General features: G+C 36.2%; 1 protein-coding gene across 8 annotated transcripts in view; it reads right to left on the bottom strand.

Moving 5' to 3' along the window:
- The window catches only part of DCAF6 (DDB1 and CUL4 associated factor 6), a 130,762-nt gene that overhangs the window by 39,332 nt on the left and 66,825 nt on the right, over nucleotides 1-24,605 (bottom strand). For 4 of the 8 annotated variants that reach the window (XM_026509446.4, XM_026509447.3, XM_044387948.3 and 1 more), the window contains exons 11-12: nucleotides 19,491-19,661; nucleotides 12,426-12,485 (exon numbers count right to left, since the gene is read on the bottom strand). The exons of 2 other annotated variants lie outside the window; for them this stretch is intronic. In XM_026509446.4, the coding sequence (XP_026365231.1) occupies nucleotides 12,426-12,485; nucleotides 19,491-19,661 (231 nt within the window). The remainder of the gene's footprint in view (nucleotides 1-12,425; nucleotides 12,486-19,490; nucleotides 19,662-24,605) is intronic. 2 more of the 8 variants (XM_026509442.4, XM_026509443.3) reach the window with 1 other exon arrangement.

Below are 24,605 nucleotides of genomic sequence, written 5' to 3'. Positions count from 1 at the left end.
TGTAACATTTCTGCCAGTTGCTTGCAGAAAGAATACTCTTCTGTAATATAATTGTTTTCCTGATACCAGTTCAAGACTGATATAACAGTACTAAAAATAAGCCTTCTGCCTTGGAAAATAACAACAAAGGCAGTAACAACTTCATAAAACCAAAATTACTCAGGCTTTTTGGTCATTAGGTTCACTTTACATTGCAATGAAGGACTTGTATCTTTGTGCATCCCTCTTGAAGACACTGGAGCATTTATTAAAAGAGACTCTGACAGAACCTCTGTTCTAACTTTTATCCTGTAAGAGGGCAATTAACAAGACTTCAAACACAGAACTGTAGTAGAAAGGGAAAAGGATTCTGTCCAAGAGATGAGAAGTCAAGCTGATAACAAAACTCAAGACTATCGGTTCTTAGGTCTTCAATTCTAACTCAAGAGAAATCCTCTCCTATGATATTAATTGGTATTTGAAAATAAAAGCGTCAATGAATTATAAAGCTGGCCTCCCAAATGGTAAAAACACGTTGGTTCTTATACTACTTTTGTTATGACTATGTCGTTGATATAAACAGCTGCTGGAAATAAGTTAAGCTATTACACAACTTTCAAAGATTCAGTATTACATTCAGTGTTTTACAGGAGGTATTTTATCAAACAGCATTCTGATAAAATAACTGAATTAACAGATGGTTAGCTTACATAAAATTATCAAGAATGGGACTTTTAAAACATGTCCTACCCTTGACCATCTTTTAAAAATTTGCTGTTAGTCATATGTCCACACATAGTTTTCCCCCTATTCTTAATTATGTTGCTGAAATTTTTGTCCCACTGCTACCCAAATCATGGTCATCTTCAGGCACCTAGAATTGATGAGGACAGACAGCTGGAAGACAGAATGATCCAGGAAACCAAGAGGCAGAGATGGGGTTCATTCTTTCATTATCTCTCACACTTTATAAAGTGTTTGCTATTTATTTTTCTTTTAAAGTAAAGGAGGAATAGAAAACAAAAGCAGGTGTGAGGGAATAGGACTGAATTTCTTACATCCACCTCAATTATAGAAGCAGAAGTTTTAAAAAGCCATTTAAATGCTCTATCAAAATTTTCTCTTGAGTAAAATTAAAGAGACAGACTTGAATGCTATAATTATAGGAATATAGTAAACAAAGAGCTGTTCAGAGGTCAAAATAGTGTAGAAAATACCTTATTTAAATGTATACAACAGCCCCCTCCCAGAAAGCAAGAAGCTTCCTGAGATGATCAATGTTAATTAAAACCTTCTTCCTTATGGTATCTACTTCAAAGTTATCATTTAATCTCTCATGAATATAATCTACATATTGTAAATCATGTAAAACATAGTGGTACTCATTGAATTTATAAAATGACTATAGTTGACAGAATTTGTACAGTTAGGTTGTTAATGAATTTACCAGCCCTGGGTAAAATTGGCCCATCGCTGTATAAACAGAATGCATGTACTCTTCTGTTAGCTACACAAACTTCAGGCCCCTGAGTCCAGTTCACTCCTTGAAGACTAAACATAAATAACGAACGCCTCTGGCAGAAACACCACACAAGGCAGAACTGAGGCATTAATGAAAATAACTATCCAAGATTTAGGGTTCATTTCCTGGTTTGTTCCAGCCTAACTTACTGGTTTGTTACTCTTCCTAATTTAATACTCCTTTTCGGGATCATATACATCCTGTCATGTTGAGTTTTCTCAGAAATGTAGACTCCTGGCTTACTAGTGAATTAATTCACATTTTTTTCCTGATAAAATACATATTTTAAGCTAGAAATGTCTAAGAAAAAGATTTTAAAAACTAAAAAATTAAATGTTTCATTTTTACTGCAGTTGAAAAAATATTTGTAACCATTTAAATTTTCCTTAACTTGCTCTATTTGTTAGAAGCTGGATCAGCAAACACAACCTAAAAACTGTATTATTCAAAGTCTTACTTATACAATGCACAGAAATATTAACTAAGATATTTCTTGCTTAACAGAAGTTTTAATTTAAGAGCCTTCAGGGTTAGAACTTCACCTAAACAAATGACTTTATATAAAAAAGCACCATTATAATAACAACTAAAATATATTAGGCATTACAATGTCCTAGGAGATACATGTATCCTTGTTTAAACCTTTGCTGCATATACCCCCATGTCCATTGTACGGATGATGAAACTGGTGATTCTGAGCTAGATTTTTTACTCTATAGTCATCTGGGCTTCCTTCTATGTGAAGTTCCTACTTGCTATACTGTCTTGGAAATAACTTGAAGACAAAAGTAGAAAATAAGATTGCTTAAATATTTCAGCTAAGAAATATCAATTGTTGGTGGTATTACTTCTCAGAAATGATGTCTAATTCATATCAGCAACATTAATATAACTGATAAAAGTTCTGGTAGCCCAAATTGTCACTTTGGCCCTGGAATGTTGAAAACTACACTGTTATCTTCTTGCAGGGCCTAGAGATTGAACTATTTCTCCTTCCTTTAAAGACATTATAGGAGAATAAAATTAATTAAATTGTGGTGTTCTCAGCACAACGGCAGGGTAGTGGGGGGAAATCACTTTTAATTTGTTCAACGCTGTTAAAGCTTTAAGATTAAGACCAAATTTAAAAGATCCTCTCTAGATATGGTATAAAACCCCTTTCAGGTTAGCATACTGACTCAGGAAGAAACTTCAGAATTGTCTGGAATATAATTTGAAAGGAACTTCTCTGAACTTTACTTAATCAGATACTTTCTGGGCCTTTCACATATGAACCACAAGTACATTTCTGGCTTTGGGAATGCATATGTATACAAACCATTTAATCCATGCATTGACATTATGGAATTATAATCGTTTGTGGTTCTAAAAAAACATGCTCAAGGACATACAAAAAATTAAGTGTGCTAACAGTAGAACAAAACACACTATCTTGGTAACTAGGCTTGCATATCATCTAAATATTGATATGGATGTTATTTGGACTTTCAGCTAGAATATCCCTGGAGACCTAGCCTATATATAAATTTAAAGAATAATCAAAATGAAGATAATTAATGAGGATATGGCCACAATAATTTGTTTAGAGTCACTCTGCCCAACATCTTTTCTGCCGCTGGGACACTATCATAACTATATAATCATCCACTAATCACCCATAATAGCTTAGGTAAATTGGAGATAAGATAGAAATAGTATATTCTTTACTGAAAGTATTTCCTATTATGCAATGACCTTACTGACACCTCTCATTCCATTACGTTAAAAGTTTAAAAAAAAAATCCAATCTAAAAAGAAACTTTGTTTCTCTGAATTCTCTGAAAAAATGTAGACACATTAATGATATGGTTCAACTATCTTCCCATATTTTTCTTCCCAACTTACTTGGCTTACACAGAAGAAAAGGCAAAATCTTAAATACAGTTTCTAGAACAATGAAAAACTTCCATCTTTATAGGTCAAGAATCTGTAACTTTTCTGCAGACTTCAGACTACTGAATACCCAGTTCTTCCAATCATTTGTATAAGGAGGCAATTCTGATTCAAAGTGGAGAAACTATTTTTGGGAGTAGATTCTTTGCAGAAAACCCCTCTCTACCATACACACAACTGCAAGACACGGCATTTAATTCTAAAAATTAGTGTTCTCACTAGTGCAATCTGACTTTATACACTATGTTACGAAAGCCAAAACCAAACAAAGCACAACTTTAATACAGGTATTTCTTAGGAAATCCCTCTTATAAAATCTTTTGGAAGTAATATTCTGCTCAAATTTTCTTCCTGGCAATCAAATCTTAACCTTTATGTCAATTATACTAATTTTAATCCAAGAACCTTTTTCATCACATAACACAGACACGTAAATTGAACTTCAGCATGGGTTGGGGATATATACAGATTCAGACTGTGCCTGGTTTCATATTCCCAGTGACATTTAGAATTTATGGGTTGAAATGTAGTTGTCACTTCACCTAACGCTACCTACGCTCTCTCTCACTTGCTGCAGACCTGTGAGTCTTATAGCTCTCTGTGCAAAGAAGTCCCTATTCCTATTTCCCATTCAGTCTTGAGGGAGAACAGACAGGAAGAAAACAGGTAAAGATGCCCGCCCCATGTGGCATATAAGCCCTGCCAAAATCCTCACCCAGTATCTCTCTTTTCATAACTGTTTCCCCACGTATATTCTCTTTAAAAAAAAACAAACCTGTCATATACTGAACAGGTAAATATGTTAAAATGTGCTTCCAAATGAAAATGAACAAACGAGGTAGACAGCTTGGGAGAACACTCTCTTTACCCACGTTCCCCTCCAGCAACCATCCTCCGTGCCTATGGTTTCAAAATGCTTTTCTTATTTCACATCTCCCATTTCTTCACCTCCTGCTCTACTATGGCCTCTGTCTCTATCAGCCTGTGAAACTGCTCTCACTAATTTGATCAATCTCCTCCACGTTAATTTAGTGGAGAATTTCTGGAAACTACTTGTGACCTATCAGCAGCACTCACATACACAGTTCTCCTGCATTTGAGAGCTTCTCTTCTCTTAAGCTCATGATGTCGCACTGGTCCACTCTACCTTGACCTCTGTGGTTGCTCCTGCATTTCCTTTACCAGTTCCCTTCTAGCAAAATCTTCAATTTGCGAATTTTTCTGTTTTTTTCCTTTGAGACGTTTTAGCTATTTTTACTTCCTCCCCTCACTTTTTATATTCACCCTTGTCAATTTCATCTACTTTTATGGCCTCAATCACCATCATTATGCAGAAAATTTCCAATTTATTTCTTTAGCTCTGACATCTTTCTTTTATTTTAAAGGATTTTTCTCTCTCCCTCTTTTTTTTTTTTTTTAAGGAGGCTCCAGGCCCAACATAGAGCTTGAACTCATGACCTTGAGAGGCACCCCTGACATCTTTTCTAAGCTTCATATCCATACCATCAACAGCCCAACAGACTTTTCCACATGGGTGTCTCACACAGATAACTCAAAATCAACATATTCAAAACGAAGCCTGTGATTCCCACCTCCTTCTATGCATCCCCTCCTATACTTTACTTCTTTTCCAGGGTTACCTATTTAAGAAAGTATCCACCGACTTAACTATGCTCAATCAAAACTTAGGAGTCACCCCTGCAGCAGCTAGAAATGGCATCTGTACATCTCCATCGTTAACTCTCCCAAACAATCACAAATATGTGAAGACACATATGCTGACCCTGCTCCCTCCATCCAGCTTGCCATTACTAGACCACCCCCATAGAGAAATTCTGCAGTTGTTACTGCAGTTTACACTTTGGACTCCTCCTCAATCCCTTGCCTAATCTATTATCAAATCCTGTTTATTCTATAGCGTAGATATTTATTTAATCTCTTCATTCTCTTTCCATACTTCTATCATCAGGTCAAAATCTTTATTACCACGAGAACTTCCTAAGTGATTTGGTCTCTAGTCAACTCACCAGAACCTATTCAGAACAAAGCAGATCAGGCCATACTCTATTTTAAATACTTCCTTAGCTTCCTACTGTTGTTAAAATAAAATCCAAAACCTTAAAATGTCCCAAAGGTCCTTCTTAATCTGGGCTCCAGCTATCTCTTGAAGTTACACGCACTCCAGCCACACCGGGATTCCTCCGGTCACGCTAACGTGATTATCTCAGAGCCTCTCCACATGCTATTCATGCTTCCCTGTACTCTCGCCCCCTTCACCTAATTTACTCATACTCACCTTTCAGAGCTCAGCTTAAATGTCTCATCCTTATGGATGCCTCACTTAGCCCCCCTACCAGAAGAGATGAAGACTCACATGTTTCCCAACGAAACTTGTTATTTCCTCTTTTACAACACTCATCACACTTACATTTATTTTTTTACCATCTGTCTTTACTGTTAAATGCATAGCAGTTACGATCACAGATGGCAGAGCCAGGCTTGGGTTTGAACCACATGTATAACACTTACAGTATGTGACCTCAGGCAAGTTTCTTAACCTCTCTTTGCCTCAGTTTCCTCATCTGGAAAATGAGAATAACAGTACCTACTGTATAAGGTTGTGGTGTGGATTAAGTAAAGTAACATATAAAAATTGCTCAAAGTAATGTTTGGCACAAAGACTATGCAATATAAGTGTCTCCACTATTATTATTATGGTTTATCAACTCTACTGTTATTATTAACACTGTTAGTGCTAATCAACGCTATGTTCCAAGGCCGGGAGTGTTCGCTTTATTCATTCATGCATCCTAGTGCTGAGCCCAGTACTTGCCACAGGTAAAAAGAGATAATAATGAGTTGAATTAATGACAGAGACATACAAATACGGCTCCATCACTTATTTCTCTCGTCCTTACATATTTCTTGGAGTCTTGGTTTCTTCATCAGTAAAATGAGGATATTATTACTCATTGTATTAGAACACATGAGATAACACATGTGAATTTTTAACACAATGCTAGCCATACACTAAAAACTCAATAAATGCCAGTTATTTTTATCATACACAATTCAAAGTTAGAAGACAATTTAACTGGATATATAGACAGATACTGATTTGGTTAGGATAAGAGTGAACAAGTGAACATATGCAATAAAAATGAAACAGGGTTTAACCTCCAAAAGATCAAATCTATCACTAATGGGAAGAATACAGACTTGGTGGCTGAGGAAAGGAGGACTAGTTGCTCCATTCTAAGGAATGAAGTGATAATTAGTTCTAAGTAATATAAAAAAAATCAAGAATGAAATCTAACTTCACTAACTTATTTTTTCTCTAGAATTTAAGATACGGTATTTACAGATATATTCCAGTGTGATGAATACTGAATTTATACTTCCCATTAACTGAATAGGCTTCAATAATTAGATATTTATTTAATAAAAAAAGGAACTGTCAAAGTACACTTAATGTACTTAGTGTACACAAAGTACACTAAAATATTCCTTGAGGTAATATTGTCAAGATGTTACTAAAATGAAATTTTAATTGGGTGACCTTAGGGGAATGCATACTTAATGTACGAGAGGTCCCACTTTCCCATTTCCCATCTACCCTACTGGAGTTAGTAAGACCATTTCACTGGTTCCTGGTAACCCACAAACTTCATTCTCTAAGTTAACATTTTATCAACATCAAAAGAAGCCTGCTTTTGTATGATATGTACAGTGGAGGGATAACATTTATATTTCTAAGGCTACAGATTAGTGTGTCTGACAGATACGCAACTGCCCATAGGCATAATTTTCAAATGTAACAGCATTATCAACTTCCACTTAATGATTATCACTGTAACAAGTATAAAGCAACTTGCTTGAGTCATGGCCAAAATTTAAAACTCAGGCAAGATGATTTTCTTATACCCTGTCAAAAATTTAAAGTTAAGGTCATAGGTTTCTTTTGTTGTTGTTTTAATAGGGGAAAATCGCTGACCTAAGTATTTTTAACAGAAAAAAAAAGTGTTTATTTTCATAGTATCAATGGGCACAGGAAAAAATGCCATAAGAGGATTACTTCCCTTATGATACAGTAGGCGTAACATAATTATAGATCTAAATAAAAAGAAACACCAGAACTACTCATTAAAACACCATTCAAACTAAACAAAACACAGGACAGGTATCATTGTGCTTACTCAAAAGGAGTTTCTAATTAGCACAGAAAGGCTGTCAATGTATGTGCGCAAAGCCCTATATTTGCAGAATAGTGGAAAGCATTTTACAACAGAATAAAAACAATGTGCATGTTGTGCACTTATTTCCTTGAAAGTTTGTTTCTTTACAAAGTATTCTGATAAAAGAAATTAACTATTGAGGCAACCAGGCAGCTTGCATTTATGACTCTGAAGGTTTAGACTAAATATATGTTTATCAAATGTTGTGCTTTTGTCAAAAATGCAAGATAAACAAAACAGTGACTTCAATCAACCAGTTCAATAACGTGTATATAAACATTGAAAGAAAACAAATTTTTCAGTGAAGCAAGTCCATTACAATTTTTAAAAAAAAATTCTTTTTTAAATATTTTATTTGTAAGTAACCTCTATCCCCAATGTGAAACACAAACTTACAACCCCTAGATCAAGATTCGTGTGCTCTACCGACTGAGCCAGCCAGGCATCCCAATTTTAAAATTTTGATTAGTAACATTTTTATCCCCAGTAAAGAAACCTATGAACTACTATGGGAAACTAAACAACATGTCAAAGTACCAGAGGGCTTATGAGACGAACACGGTCAGGTAAAAAAAAAAAAAAAAAACTGAATTATCAATTAAAAAAATCTAAGTGTCTCTTTAAAAGTATGAATAAGAAATTAAAAATACGGTTAAACAATCCTTAAAGATATACTCAGAAAGAAAACTTATTAAATGTACTTTTCCCATTCTACAGGGTAAAATGGAGAACAAGAGTCTTGGCAAAATTAAAACTTGAAATAAGAGCATTATCTGAGGATATCCACTATCCCCTATACCTTTGACTTCTTCCACAAGGAGTCTTCCTTATTTGACATACATGCTCAGTTTTATACACACCCTCTGCTCCTGGGGTCCGGCTTAGCAGAGTGATTACTGGCTCTACAGACGTGAGCGTGAATCCCAGCTCCTTCCCTCATTGGCTGTATGACCTTGGCAAGTAGTTCATCATCCTTCTCTCTTACTCTGCTTTTACAATCTCTAATTCAGAGCAATGTTATAATAATTAAGTAACACAATGCACACAAGCCTTAGGTTCAGTCTTTCATGTATTAAAAAGTTTTAAAATAATGTTTACAAATCAATGAAGAAAAGAATGTAAACTTAAAAATAAAAAAAAAAAGCTCAGTTTTGAAACTATACCCCTGTTCCAGACATTACCTGTCCTCTATCTTTTTTTTCAGTTGAGCTTATTGGGAGATCATCTACATACCAATATTTCCACCTTTAAAAAAAAAAAAAATCTTTCATCTCCAACCGCTGCTAGCTATCTGGCTTCTGCCTCCACCGTACCACTGAAACTGCAAGGACACAGCAATGGGTAACCTACATATTACCAAAGTCCAAAAACATTTCTCAGTCCTTTGCATATTTGACATTGCTGCTTCACATGTCACTGCTGACCAGCTCCTCCTTGAACTTTTCTTTTCCCCTGACTTTGCATTCTTTCTGCCTTGCCAATTTCTCTGTTCATTCCTTTTCTGTCTCCTTAGTTAGATCCTTTTCTCTGCTTGCTCTTGTAGCATGGACTCCCCCCTTTCACTGTAGCCTCTTTTCCTAGACAGTCTCATCCGCTCCCCTGGTTTCAACTGCTCTCTATAAATGGATGATTCTTAATGTTTATCTCCACCTCAGGCCTCTCCAGTGACACCCCCCGCCGAAACATCCATCCATCCAACTGCCTATAACATTTCTCCACTTGGATATCTCAAGGTACTTCAAACTCAACACATCAAGAAAATCTCATGTGTTCCGCCTCCCCAACCAGCTGCTTCTCCTGAAATCCCTATCTTGGTTGATGGTATCACTATTACCCTCAAGTCGCCTGGATATGGTTCCCTTATTCATTTTTAACTACTCAGTCTCAAAGTTCCATCAATTCTGTCTCTTAAATATTTAAAAAATCTGTCCACTCTTCTCATTTCCCACCACTATCTGCCTTAGCTTGGACGCTGTACCATCTCTCACCTGGACTACTGTAACAGCCCCTTACATGGGTTTTGCAGTTTTCAATCTTACCCCCTTCCAATCAACTATCTATAATCCTTACAAAATCATCTTTCCAATACATAAAGCTGGTTCTGCTTCTCCCAAGCTGAAACAATGTCTATGGTATTCCACTGCTTGAAGAATTCATTCACTCCCTCATTTAACAGATATTTATTGTTGAACGTATAACAGATATGGTGTTAGTTAGGCACTGAGTGTAACAGTGAATGAAAGCAATATTTAGAGAATATAGGCATCAAACAACCCTTAAATGTATGATCACAAATTCTGACAAATGCAATGAAGAAAAATGGGTCACAAAGAGAAAAAGAGGGGAGAATTACTTCAAATTAAAATGTCATACTGTTTTTGAGAAAGAAATTTCTAACTGGGATTTGATGAGTAGCAGTTGCTGTAGGGAAAAGGACTTTGGTAGAGGGAATAACGTATATAACGCTTTTGAGAGGGAAAGAAGCATGGACTAAAAGCAGACCTGTTTGTTAAGAGCTGAGTAAGTGAGGGAGGGGTGGCCTGAGATAAGGCTGGAGAGACAAGGGCCAAGAGGTCATGAAGGGCTCTATAAACCAAGGTATGGGTTTAGGTTGTTTTGAAGGGCAAAGGGATACAATTAAAAAGTTGTAGGTAGATGAAGGACATGATTAGGTTTCTGTTTTTAAAAGTCCACTCTGGCTGTTGCTGTGGAGCAGGCTATATGGCCTGAGTGGGAACAAGGAGCCAGGGTGAGAGGTGATTTCATTAGTTCAGGTGAGAAAGACAGTGGTGGGCAGTTTCTCCAATTTTTATGAAAGTTATTTTTAAGTAATACAAGCCTGGGATGTAGAAGTCCCCAGTACTTTAAAAGATGTAATCCTGCTAAACAAAAAGGCACATAAAAAAAGCTCAGGATTTAATTCATTTGGGTAGACTATTCACCTTTAAAATATTTCTGCTCAGAGGACGTATTACGCCGTTCACTGACAATGTTCTACTACAATACAGCTTCTGCCAAGCCCGCTCAATATTTGCCCTTTTATATAACACTTCTACTTATATGACTACAAGGCATATCATAATTAACGCCAGAAAAACAAAGAACCTCTTGACTTCTGCCTCCAACAAGTCTACCCTATTTAAGTGACATCATCATTCACCCAGGCCTTGATCCAAAAATCTGAGAGTTATCCTTTATTCATCTCTTTCTGCCATATCCCATAGCATAAGTAAATTAAGTACGAACTAAATTGAATAAAATAGTCAATGTAATCTATGGAAATTATTCTATGTGATGAACAGAATATGAATCTGGCTACAAACTCTCTGGTAGTGATACACTATTTACATTCATATATCCTTACAAAAAAAGATTATTTGATTAGAGAGCAGATTTAAACAATAGTACAATATAGTATAATATGATATAATTGTACTTTGCCTTAAGGGAATTATTCATCACTGTTAATACCTCTACAATAAATATATATAGATAAAACATGCTTAATTTCTTACTTCTCAAATTCATTTACCAACTCATTCATCATTCATTCATTCTCAAGAACAGAAAAACCTCCAGCAACACTTGTCACCTCAGGTCTACAGAGAATAATTTAAGATCAGAAGTAATTTATTTTAAAATTAGTTTCTGAATATGTCTACAAGAAGAGAGCTAAAATTAGATCTATTTCACACTACTTCAGCAATATTTAATTTCCCAAATACTACCAGCAAATGAGTCATCCTACGTGTGTAAACTTGCAGCCAACTAAAGCTTATGGCCTTAGGGTGGAGCTATTTTTTTCCCAATTTTTGGAAAAATATTTATAAAGTCTATTAAAGGATCATCTGTCTTTTTAAATAGAGAAAAATGAATATTATTTAAGTTATTTTTGATAATTTAACATCAACGTTTTTTTACCCTCTGCATCACAACACATTTAGCATCGGGCAGGGAGTTCTGAGGGGCAACAGGAAAGCTGTTTGCCCTAATTCTAAAAGCCTGTTTAGTTTTTTATAGTCTTCCTCTTTCGATCTCTCTTATCAGCTTCCCCTTCTTATTGTCAGCATGTCTTCCTCTACCAACCCATCTCTGCTGTATTTGCTCTGCTAATAAAAAAGCCTGATAAATAAGTAACCTGTCTACCTCATGAGGCTATGCTCATAGCTTTCAGGCTGATTTCATTCCTCTCCCACTACAAAAAAGTACAAGCGCTAGAGGAAGCTATTTTCCCTTCTGATTGATGGCTCCAAAGCTGATCTCTGAGTTCATAACTGTACTCCTTACAGTTAAAGCTTTCAGGAGTTTGACCACTGGATAAGTGAGACATAAAACCAAGTATCGTTATGATAGCCATTTGGTAATACAGAATATTACTGTATAATATAACCTTTTCTAAATCAGCCACTAGGTAATATGGTAACCTCACATTCACAATTCTACACAATTTTATGATATCTAGAATTTTAAAAAATGGATATAGCTTATATCCATTACAATATTATTATAAAAAGAGAATTTAAAGTTGGCGTAAGGGACCAAAGGTAGAAATTAACTTAGTTTATGTAGAAAACAATTTGTACAGGCCAAGGAGGACCTTTGTACACAATATCACCTAGGGTAATTTAGCCCACAAAATATTGACTATTAGACCATAATCAAAATGAAATGCTATGAAAAAGTGAGAGAGAGCTTGGTTTATGCATTGCAATAAAACTATGGATGGATGGGCATAGCGCATCTCCTGTTGCACGCACCCTGTTGCTCGTCAAGTGACATGGATCCGAGCTGTTTGTTAACCACAGAAGAAGGAGAATCTGAAACAAAAATGAGATTTCAACTTAAAAGTAAGCAGCAGAAAACTGCACAGCAATGTCATGATCAACTCTAAGCTTAAGAAACAAATGTACAAGGGTAGGGAACAGAAGTAAGTACTGTGGTATATTTCCCAAGCAGTGAGTAAGCGGGGCCATGTGCTTAAGATAGGTTATTCCACGCAAGCATTTAGCAACGTTGAGAATGAGTTAAGAAAATATTCTTCTACTTCCATGCATATACCTTTTATCAAATTCAAATTTAGCACAGGCACAAGGTACAAGGTAGATAAAACAGAACTAGAGTATCTCCTTCCCTAAACAGAAGACTCCTTCCCCTTCTCAAACCCCTTTTCCAGCTCCTTAAAGATGGCTTTCCTTCTGGACTGGAGGATTCAAAGCATGAAATGAGATGCTTGCTACACTTTGCTAGATGTTGGTTGTTGTACCTTGAGCTGAAAACAGGAGCTCAAGTGAAGATGTCAGACAAAGAAAACGGTTTATAAGAGAAAAATTCAATGAAGTAATTGCCATACAGAAACACAGATAATTTTTAGAACTCTAACATATATTGTGCAGATTAAAACCGTACTCTGTTGAAGGCTTAGGTTTCTCTAGGGGTCTGGTGGGAAAAGAAAAAGAGAGGAAAGGAGTAGGCTCAATGGTCTGAGCTTCATGCTTTCCACCCTGGCTTTAAATAGAACATTCAATTTTTTATCCTTTTGATGCACTGAATTTCTGTGTAAGAATTTGTCTGATAAATGCATTCTATTATTTGGAAAACACTGATATAAAGAAAGGCAGCATGATAAAATGAAAAGAGCACTGGTCTGGAGTTAGTGAGTTTTGATTCTAAACCTGGTTCTGACAATAATTAGCTATGTGACATTTTTAGATCTAAGCTTCTCCTTTCTTCCTGGTCATCCTAGGGACCTAGTAACCTAAGCAAGGTCCTTGGGAATAGAAGGAGGTGGCTACCAACTCCTGGCTTAGGTTCTAGTGTCCAATAGGACGATATGAAAAGGGAATATGTGGACAAGGAGCACAGCTCTCTCCTAAATGTAAGAATAATTCCTGGTTTCTAATATCCTGTGCTCCAGTTCTTAGCAAATATTAATAAAACAAAAACCTTGCACTTTTGGATAATCACCAGTTTCTATTCATCACAGCTTTATTCCTCCAAAAGTACAGAAAATATTTTAAATAGAGAGTGTCCTTAATTTGATAGCTAAGAAGTTTTCCAATATATCCTGGATTCTTAACAATCTTATATCACTTGATTGCTTAAATTTCTACATTTAAAAGTCTGAATCTTGCTACTGGGACCACTGCTATCAACTTTAAATTGTCTACCTTCTGATACAACCTGTTTGCTCAGAGACTTTGGTATGACTGGATTTTGATAAAGCATGACCATCATATGAATAACAGCTCTGACTTATCCTTACTTATCACCTCTTCATCAGAACATTCAGTTCAACAAATCTGTACAACACAAAAAAGGAAGAAAAAATGACAGTATTTCAATCAGGTCCTGATTCTATCCATGCTTTCCTTCCCTTTATAAGACTTCTCGTTTAGCCATTTTAGAGCTAGATACAGCATTCCTACCTATGTTGTTTTTCAAGAACAGATAAGCTGGCCTTTACAGAAAATCAAAATTATATTCCCTACAGTAAAGAAAAACATAACAAGAATTTGAGTCACAGAGAAATAAATATTGGAAAATCCTCCTAGAAAGTGTCTTATGAAATATTTTTTGTCTCTCTATATTCGTTATACATTTCACTGTGCTCTCATTTATAAATAAGAGCCCTCAGAAAACTATCAACTCTCCAGGTAATCTTTTATCAAATATTTAATTTTTCCATAAATATTATGTAATTTTCCCATAAATATTATGTAATGTAAATCTTATTATAAAATAAAGTGCATCTTATTTATTTTTTTAAAGAGAGTTTAGGAAAGAACATGTCTTTCAAAAACACATTGATGAAGGACCTAGAATGCTGTCATTGCCTCAAAATTATATATTTTCAATCTCTTTAATGATTCAAAATATTAACAAAGTTTATGTTAAAATAGACAGTATTAAACGAAAAGGGTTTCCTTATTAGCTTTACAACCTGTCACAATTCTACGTATCTGGGGAATTATTTGTTGTTCCTCCCATCTTGATAAATCAATCTTTAAGAAGAAATCCTTCTTGATCATTGTTCTATTCTATTTTTAATCTTGGGTACCATGCAACTGATTTCGGAAGGATTATTTTCTTGTCACATAAACATCTGAAGTAATGTTTTTATACCACAAGATAGTCATAAATACAATACCCATAACTTCTAACTTACAGAAATATTTCCAACTATTAATTCAATGCTGACTGCTTCCGTTGTTTGCATGCTCTACTCCATTTCCCCGTAAAATATCTTCCAGAAAGCACCATTACAAAGTAAAAGCAGACCATATGGTCTACTGATAATTTATTGCAACATGAAATACGGTTGGCCCACTTACTGGAAGTATTTAGAATTATTAATATTATTTTTAAGGTAGAGCTAAACTTTAGGCAAAAACAGGCAAAAACTTATTCAGTGCTGAGCTCAGGGTGTCTCAGGGCCAATTTCTGTATATTTAAAAAAAAAATTTGTGTTTTGGTCTTGAAAAAACTCTTTAGTGGGGCGCCTGGTGGCTCAGACGTTAAGCGTCTGCCTTCAGCTCAGGGCGTGATCCCAGGGTCCTGGGATCGAGCCCCACATCAGGCTCCTCCGCTGGGAGCCTGCTTCTTCCTCCCCCACACCCCCTGCCTGTGTTCCCTCTCTCGCTGGCTCTCTCTCTGTTAAATAAATAAATAAAATCTTTTAAAAAAAGAAAAAACTCTTTAGAATTTTCTAAATTTTCTCATTAGAACTTTTTCAATTGTAGACAAAATAAGGAATTATAGTCGTAAAGGTAAAGAACAAGTACTCATCAGCCAGACTTCTGGGTTCAATTCTGGCTTTTCTACTCAGTAATACTGTAATCCTGGACAAGCCATTTAAGGTCTGTATGTCTCAGTTTCTCCATCTGTAAAATGCGGATCATCACAGTATCTACCACATACTATTCTTGTGAAGACTTAATGAGGTGATTCATGTAAACTACTTAGATAGCATCTAGGAGAAGGTCAATTAATGTTATTATTACTTGCCTGTTTTTCAGAAACATGATATTGAATGAGAAATAATGATAGGAAGCTGTTCTGAAAACTACGGAGCATATTCCCATGTCTGAAGAGCTCAGGAGTCTGTCATTACAGGTAGCTAAGGACTTAAGAACTAGATCAACATCATATCTGATTTACTAACTACTTATGCTATAAACACTAAAAACAGGATCAAATGCTTCCATCTGAGAAGTGCTACATGGGACTGTCGTCACAGGACAGTGGGGAACTGGACGTTGTATAGAGCCTGCTTGCACAGGATCGGGTAAGTGCTGATTTTTTCCAATATGGCTCAGTTTTGAAAAGCCCTTTTTCAAAAATAATCACCAATGTTTTATACCCTTTTGGGGTATAAAAATTACTTTTTTCTTTTCCAATCAGCAAAACCGTGCCATAAAGTGAAAAAACAGTTCCTACCTGCCCCTCTCTAGGCTGGCTCCATGCTCCAGTGGGGCTCTGTGGTGGTCGAGCCAGTACAGCGGACTCCACAGGGGGTTGTCACTCTGAGCAGGAGCCAGCAACCCATGACTTCGGGGGACCTGAAATGGAAAAAAAGAGTTGGGTTTAAAATCAGCAAGACGCTGACTGCCTCTGCCATAGCCGTTTATGGCATCTGTCTTTATAGCTCACTCAGAACCCTGAATGCTGTCAAGTGTATACGGCTGTGATATGAGGTAATTTTGAGGTATTAAGTGAAAGATACTATAATTAAGATAGTACATTATGATGTGCACGGCTCTACTTAGAAGTATAAAAATTTTATACAGTATTGTCTACCCCATCCTTATGCTCTCTGTAAATTATGGCAGGCCACACTATCTAAATCAATCGATAATTGGGAAACTGAGACATAAAGCAGCCAAATGACCTGTCCAAGCTCATCTAGTCATAGGAACAGGACAAGAACTCAACCAGTCCAGTACCCGAGTAGTAATCTGATGAAGGCAAATTCACCTCTCTGATTAAAGAGAGATCACTGAAAGCCTAGAAGTAAGTTATGATGTATTTTCTAAAAGCCTAGAAAAAAATGTAGTTTTGTTTTTAGCTAAAAAAAGAAGTAAAAATATTTTAAAGTAATATATTCTGACTTTGAAAAATGAAATTTTTAGATCAATAACCATAATACAGAAACAATATTGTAATTATTCATTAAGAACATGTTTTAATTATTATTCAAATAAAACCTATCTCCCTGTTGAATTTCATAAATTTAATTCCTATTCTGTATTTTTATAACTTGTGTGTTCTGAAAAGATAAACTTTCCATGAAGCCTATTCATTTTTCCTCATATCCAAGATTTACTAAGTGGACAAAATACATAGATTTTATTGGTTGTTTTATGTAACAAACTATGCATGATTTAACTTTTTCTTATTTAATTACTAAATAGCATTCCTGCGAGGACAAGAATAAAAGCAGCATTATGAAATGAACCCAGGACATGTCACAGATTAGACCTATTAGGGTCTCCTATGAATGCTGTGTTAAAAGCGTATGATACAGAGGGGCACCTGGGTGGCTCAGTCGTTAAGCATCTGCCTTCGGCCCAGGGCGTGATCCCAGGGTTCTGGGATCGAGCCCCGGCATCAAGCTCCCTGATCAGCGGGAAGCCTGCTTCTCCCTCTCCCACTCCCCCTGCTTGTATTCCCTCTCTCGCTGGCTATCTCTCTCTCTGTCAAATAAATAAAAAAAATCTTAAAAAAAAAAAAAAAAAAAGAGGGTGCCTGGGTGGCTCAGTCGTTAAGCGTCTGCCTTTGGCCCAGGGCATGATCCCAGGGTCCTGGATCGAACCCCGCATCGGGCTCCCTGCTCCACTAGGAGCCTGCTTCTTCCTCTCCCACTCCCCCTGCTTGTGTTCCCTCTCTCGCTGGCTGTCTCTCTCTCTGTCAAATAAATAAATAAAATCTTTAAAAAAAAGAGCATATGATACAGAGGAAGTACTTCACCTTGTAGGTGAAGGGAGCAGCATACATGGACCGTTAGCACTAAAGGTCTCTACTGTTGGCCTTGTAGACAGTCTCAGGGGCCCCAATATGTTGTTTAAAAACAAAGTAAAGGTAACACATTTCTCAACCTCAAAAGGGGCAAGTTGTCTACAGAACTTTAGCTTTTTAAAGATTACCACTAACAGACTGATTACCAAACTAGATACTATTTAATGAGAAGGATACTCGGAGTTGGTAAAATAGGACCTTATTTCACAGAGACCACTTAATCACTCTAAAGCTTTCTGGCTATAAAAAAAGAACCCGCTTCAATTCAAATTGGTAAGCTAGATATGAAAGGCTAAGTCTAAAAATATTTTTCTAATGTCTACAATGTATATTTCATTTATTTCCTGCTAATGTAGACAGTTTTATATTTTATACTCAAACTCACTTTAATATTTGGTTTGTTACCTGATGAATTTCAGTATTTTAAAAATAAGTATATATGGAGGTGCATTTTAACTTCCTTCTTATTTGGTTTTCATGTTGCATATTTTTTCCTTTTGAAACATATAGAGTTTTATATATAGCAAAATGCCTTATTATTACATGTCATGACTGTAATTTAACCAAACTCTCCAGTTAGTTTTAAGTATAGGGAAAAAAAATGGTCAGAGACATCTTTGCTTGGCTGATATTTCCTCTACTAATATAACATTAAATTAAAAATCAGGTCCGGAATTTATTTCAAACACCACATCTATATTACAGTCATTTAAATCTATTTTATTTCACCATGATATTATATAATGTGCTTTTGTTATCAGCACATAGAGGAACAGATATTTATAAAGTGGAAGTTGTTCAGTTCTACCAATATACAAACAAATTCCAAGTAATTAAATCAGAGTTCTCGAAGTAATTAATACTCCAATTCATCACTCCTTAGCGTGGCAAAACAAAGTAGTACACCACATTATCTAATCTCATTAGTATAAAAACCCAAACACACTCTAGTTCCTAAACGAAGATTTGTAGCACTTACTCGGTGGTACCTATAGAACAGGATATATAGTACCTAATATCCATCTCGAAAGAACTGAAGTGACAAATTACTTTATGCTATATCTTTCATTAATTCTGTCAATAAATGTTTGTTGAGCATCATGAGCTTGCCGGCCATAAACGAACCAGGCCACTAAAATGCTCAAAAAAAAGAGAGTGGCACCAATTATCCCTATCTGATCAGAGTTCTATAGCATGAGAACAGGAACATGAGACTGTGGGGTATTTCTGCTGCCCTATATATCAGAAAGCTGATTATGTATACAAGGAATAAATAAGCAAATATTGAAATTTTAGGAATAATCACAGAAGAGGATAATTGAGTCAGCATGCTCGTATGGCCAAACAACACTATAATTCTAAAGTCTAGTATTACCACATTCACAGGAATACTGGTTAATTTTCAAAGGAAAAACAAAAGAAGAAGAAGAGGAAGAACTAGGGGCCATAAGCATAGATATCATTTCAGCATATAAGAAATTTCAATAAAAATATCAAAGCAGGCTCTGAATTCACTAGATTATTAGAAAGTAGTTCATTAGCTATAAAAGTAATAAACATCTGCCCCCTCCCAGAAATATTACAAATAAAATAATGGATTATTTTATATTCATCTCTCGGGGAAACAGTGCTGCCAAAACGTGCCCCTCCAGCTACGGGATGATGAACACCGCCATGTGCAAGAAGGGGAGGGATAAGCTGCAAGCCCGTCAGCTCTTTGAAGGGGAGAAGGGAAGCATCTTGTTACACAGTAGCAGTGTTAAACAACCAAGTCTACCAGCTGCTGGAGGACACTTGACATGAATAACCTGAAGCCTGAGGGTCCTGTGAAGAGCCCTCGAGAGAAGGCTGATCAGAAGTGGAAGGCTGTTGCTGGGTGCGCGCAGCGAGCTCTTGCTGCCTCTGCTGTTCAGCCCTTTTAAGCCTCAGTTGTTGTAGGCGCTTGCGGAGCAAAGCTATCTCAGGCCCCCTTAAAAATTCTGACACAGATAGGAAAAGAAAGGTGAAAAGAGAGTAGTAAAATAGGAAATAGTAAGAATCTGATTATATATTAAAGAGAGAAGGATATACATAAAATACATGTCTCATGGAGGAATACTAAAAACAAATTACTTATAAAAAATGACTGATCATTAAGTTAGGAGATAAACTACACACCCTGACATACTCAAATGCTTCTGTTCAACTATAACGAATTATACATATATAGTTCTCTAAGGATATTTAACTAACTCAATAGAATGAAAATGAAAATAAAGTCTTCCATAAACAAAACATTTTTAAATGAATATTCCTTTCTTCACAAATTTCATCTTTTTATAAGAAAACGATACCAAGGAAAATTGGAAAACATCAGTTACCTAATCTATACACAAATTACTAACTTTAGTCATATAATAATTAAAATTCAATTAAAATTATGAAAAAGTTATGCATTTGTAAACAATTCTTGGAATTTATTAATGAAGAACTCTTTTTAAAAAGTCAGTTACACATTTTTCAGCTAAAATATTTCTCTTTATGTTGGAATTCCCATTTACTTTTCTTAAGCTAAAAATATTTACATAATCCTTAATATTTTCTTAAAGCAACGGTCATAGATAAAAGTAGAAATATAACATAGAATTCTGCAGATATATTTGAGTGCCTACTATACATGTGGCATTGTTTTTGGCTCTGGGGATAAATAAAACATTGAACAAAATAGTCCCTACTCATGTGGAGATTATGTTCTGAAAGGAAGAAAGACATCAGTGAACTCACACACACACATATATATGTAATATACATGTATGCGTTTGCATCAAACAGGGACAACTGCTATGAAGTAAACTGGACAGGATAAGGTAAGGAGAACAGAAGCAGTGGGGGATGGTTTGCTGTCTTCTGTGTGGTCATTAAAGAAGGCTTCTCTCATAAGGTGATTTTTGGACAAAGACCTCAAGGACTGAGGGAGTAAACCACATGGCTATCTGGAAGAAGTTGCAGGTGCAGAAAGAGCAAGTGCAAATGCTCAGAGGAGGACATGTGTCTGGAGGTGGAAGATATACTACTGGTAATGGCAGAAGAGTTTGCTGATAGTTGAGATGTACCATGGCCCCAAAGTTTTTGGCCCACATAACAAGTCAAGTAAGAGCTGTCATTTATTGTGACAGGGAAAGGGAGGAACAAGTAGTAGCAGAGGGAAGAGGAGAACTAACAGATATCCCACTGGAGACCCGAGTAGCGACTGAAGGTAACAGTCTAGAATTCACTAGTAAATTGGATGTCACCGGTGATGTTACTTGAAGCTACCTAGAGTGTAAGTGATAATAAAGAAGTCTAAGAACTGAACTCTGAGATACTCCAATGTTTAACAGGAAGAAAAATCTCTGGGTAGAGTAAGAAGGAGAAGCCAGTTGAGAAGGCTGGAGGACTGAGTGAGCACAATCTGTAGGCTCGGATGGAAGTATGTCAGGAAGGATGGAGGGAGCAGCTGTGTTGAATGCCGCTGATACAATGAAAAAGATACTGAGAACTAATCACTAGCTTTTGCACCTTGGAAGTCACTGATGACCCTAACAAGAGCTGTTTCAGCAAAAATCACAGAGGCCAAAGCCCAATTGGAACAGGTTCGAGAGAAAGAGGAGGTAATGAAGTAGACACAGAAAGTATATATACTCTTTCCAGAAGACGTGCTGCTAATAGGAACAGAGAAATTGGATGGCTGTTGGTGGGGAACTCAAGAGTCACAGGAGGTTGGTTTGTTTTAGTCTGGGGAGATGACACATATGTTCGTATGCTGATGGACAATGTTTAATTGAGGGAAGGAAAAAAGATGATGCATGAAAAGAAGTGAAAAAATGTAGGAATGATGTCCTTGAGTAGACCAAAAGAGATGAGCTGCAGTGGGTAAGAGGAGGAACTGGTTTTAAATAAAAACTTCATCCATTATAACCAAAGGCAAGGCAGAAATTCAACAGTTGCTGATTTGATGGTGGGGGTACAAAGAATTTTGTGTCTCTCGGTGACACCAGAAGCAAATTACACCAACTACCAAACAACTTTCAGCCTCGTTTACATAGATTATAAGGGTGCAAGTTTGTTTTATTGTTTCACGAATCAATCATGCCAGAGATACTAACATCTTGTTACCATGACCTCTACTTATAAAGAATTTTATTCAGTCGGTCAATTGGCAGTTAAGATTTAGCAAACAATTCAAGTATCGTCATAGTCTCTCAATGCTAGTTCTTCCTAGAAAATTCTCCAGGACCAAGCAGGGCAGTATTCACTAATAAACTGTGATGCTCAATGGCCTAGTGCCTTCTTTTTAGGTATATACATGCACCTTACTTATTGACAGCATAATAGCAATGCTTCTAGCAATATAAAATAAATAATTACTATGTACCCACAAAATTTGTTATCTTACACTTAAAAGAAATTACCATGAAGAGACTACATATATGTCAAATTTTGCTAAGAAAACAGAAAAATCAGAGAATATTCACTTGACTTTATTGTTGTTTTAAACCCTCTCCCTTATGTTGCCAAATGTTTTATGGGAGTAGAAGAGTTTTCACCTAGACCCACTAAGTGATGTAGCATTTAAACAGCAGGCTCCAAGTGCAAGCAGTGATGCTCTGTAACTTGGAAAATCAAGATTTAGTAATGATGATGTCATGAACTATTTATTCAATGTTTCCAGTGCTTCTTAAAGAACAATTTGTTTGTTAACTTTTAAGGCTGATCGTATGTGGCTTTTTCTCCCCTGGGTTAAAACAAAAAATAAGGCTATGGAAAGAAGTCACCACACAGCTAACTAGGAAGGACACATATTAAACTAAAACTCCCAAGCAGACTAAACAAGCAGACTAAACAACAGTACTGCTAGCAGTCTGAAACATTAAAGGCAGGTAAATTACACACACATCATACCCTTTTAAAAATGTATAAACATATCATTTATAATGTGAATAAATGTACTGAGAATTAGTTTTTGTTAACATGAACCAAAATGGAAAGTGAATGCATGAATACTTTGGGCCGAATTTTAAAAACAACAACAAAAAAACCCAACAATGTGTCCGGAATTGTTAATAGGAAATTTATACTTCTATCTCCTGAAACCACATACCCTATTCTTGCTTTCTTCTGAAAGACTCCAGGCTAATCTCCCTAATGAGTCAATTGCCACTGAAAGAGAACAATAACTAAAGCTGACATGACAAAGGTCCATTTGGTTGTAAACTCATGTCCTGCCTCTCTAATAAACAGGGTCTTTTGTCCTGGACACTGGATTATTTCTATATCTAATCTGGTGGTACTTTATCTGCCTGCTATGGATCTGTCCTCCAATCCCAACTTGCTTCATGTCCAGGTGATCCTTGTGCATTTTTCTCTTAGAACTGTCACTCCTTTACTGACCTCCAAGTTCCTCTGGTCTCTTCTTTGGTCTCCCCAAAGTGACCATTCACTTAATATTTCCACTTGTTACTAATCTATGTATTGCCTCTAACTAGAACCTGGTACCCTTTAAGGAGCCTGTAATCTAGATATTTGGGCTTTGAAAGGTTTTCTTTGCTATGCTGTAGCACACAGTTCTTAGTTTCCAACAATTCTTCTACAGAGCTCAATTCAGCTATAAAGATTCTGAGTAGACCTACATAAATTGGTAAATCTGGACAATTGTTTGTAAATAAGCAGGAATTCACAGATAAGCCATATCATATACTATCTTAAAGAACTAAATTCTCATGGTCTGAGTGGTCTATTTGATTAAAAACACATGGATCACTTAGGTGACTCATTCCTCAAGGTAAGACTCCAAAGTAAATTTTGTATGCGCTGATAACCCCATTCAATCCAAAGAAACCACCTTTCCTAATCATATTCTTTTATCTAGATTAAAATAGAACCATTCTAACAAGAGGAAATAAGTCATAAACCAATCCAAAATGAACAAAATAATTACAAATTTTCTTCTTTTTTACTTTTTTTAGTAATCTCTATACCCAACATAAGGCTGAAACTCACAAGCCCAAGATCAAGAGCTGTGTGCTCCAACCACTGAGCTAGCCAGGCACCCCAAAATAATTACAAATTTTAGTAAATGCTTTTCAGGAAGTAAACAGGGCTATATAAAAGAGAGTAATATTTTAGTAAAGGAGGATGAATCTGGCTAGGGTAGTGAGGACACTTGAAGTGAGACACAAGGAAAAAGGAGTTGGCTGCGATAAGCCAGGGAAAGAGCTGCTCAGGTACGGAGAACAGTACGTACAAAGGCTCCGAATCAGAAACAAAGAGGCAGAAGTGAACTTGGCACATTGAAGGGAATAAAGGAAGGAAACTGCTGCAGGTAGAACATAGGCATCACAGGAACTAAGAAAGTGCTACGAAGTGAGGTCAGAGAGGTGGGCAAAATACAGGCCATATAGGTTCTTAGAGATCTACAGTGAAAAGTTTCCATTTTATTTGTAGTTCTACTCCTAAATGCAATTAGAAGTCTCTGAGGGGTTTTAAACAGCAAAGTTATATATAATCTGATTTAACACTGTAAAATGCTCACCTGGCTGCTGCATGGAGAATAAATGATAAGGGAGCAAGAGAAGATGCAGGCAGATCAATCAGCAGGCAAGAAATGATGGTGAGATGGAAGAAGAATTTATTTTAGATGCAGAACGAACAGGACTTGCTGATGGACTGAGTGTGGGACATGAAGGAAAGCAAGGAATCAAGACTCATACGTAGGCTGTTAAAATAAGCAAATGGGGCAGGTGGTTTTAAATTTACTAAAATATAAAACAGTCAAGATGGAAGAGATTACCAGATAGGGAGGATGTGAGGCTAAATTAAGTTTCAGTTTGGACATGTCACGCTTACGATATCCAAAGATAACCAAAAAGAAGGGTCAAATGAGCAGCTGACATAGGAGTCTGTAA

The sequence above is a fragment of the Ursus arctos genome, unplaced genomic scaffold (genome assembly GCF_023065955.2).
Source record: "Ursus arctos isolate Adak ecotype North America unplaced genomic scaffold, UrsArc2.0 scaffold_2, whole genome shotgun sequence".
In the NCBI taxonomy this organism is placed as follows: Eukaryota; Metazoa; Chordata; class Mammalia; order Carnivora; family Ursidae; genus Ursus; species Ursus arctos.
This window is presented reverse-complemented; position numbering and strand designations above follow the sequence as displayed.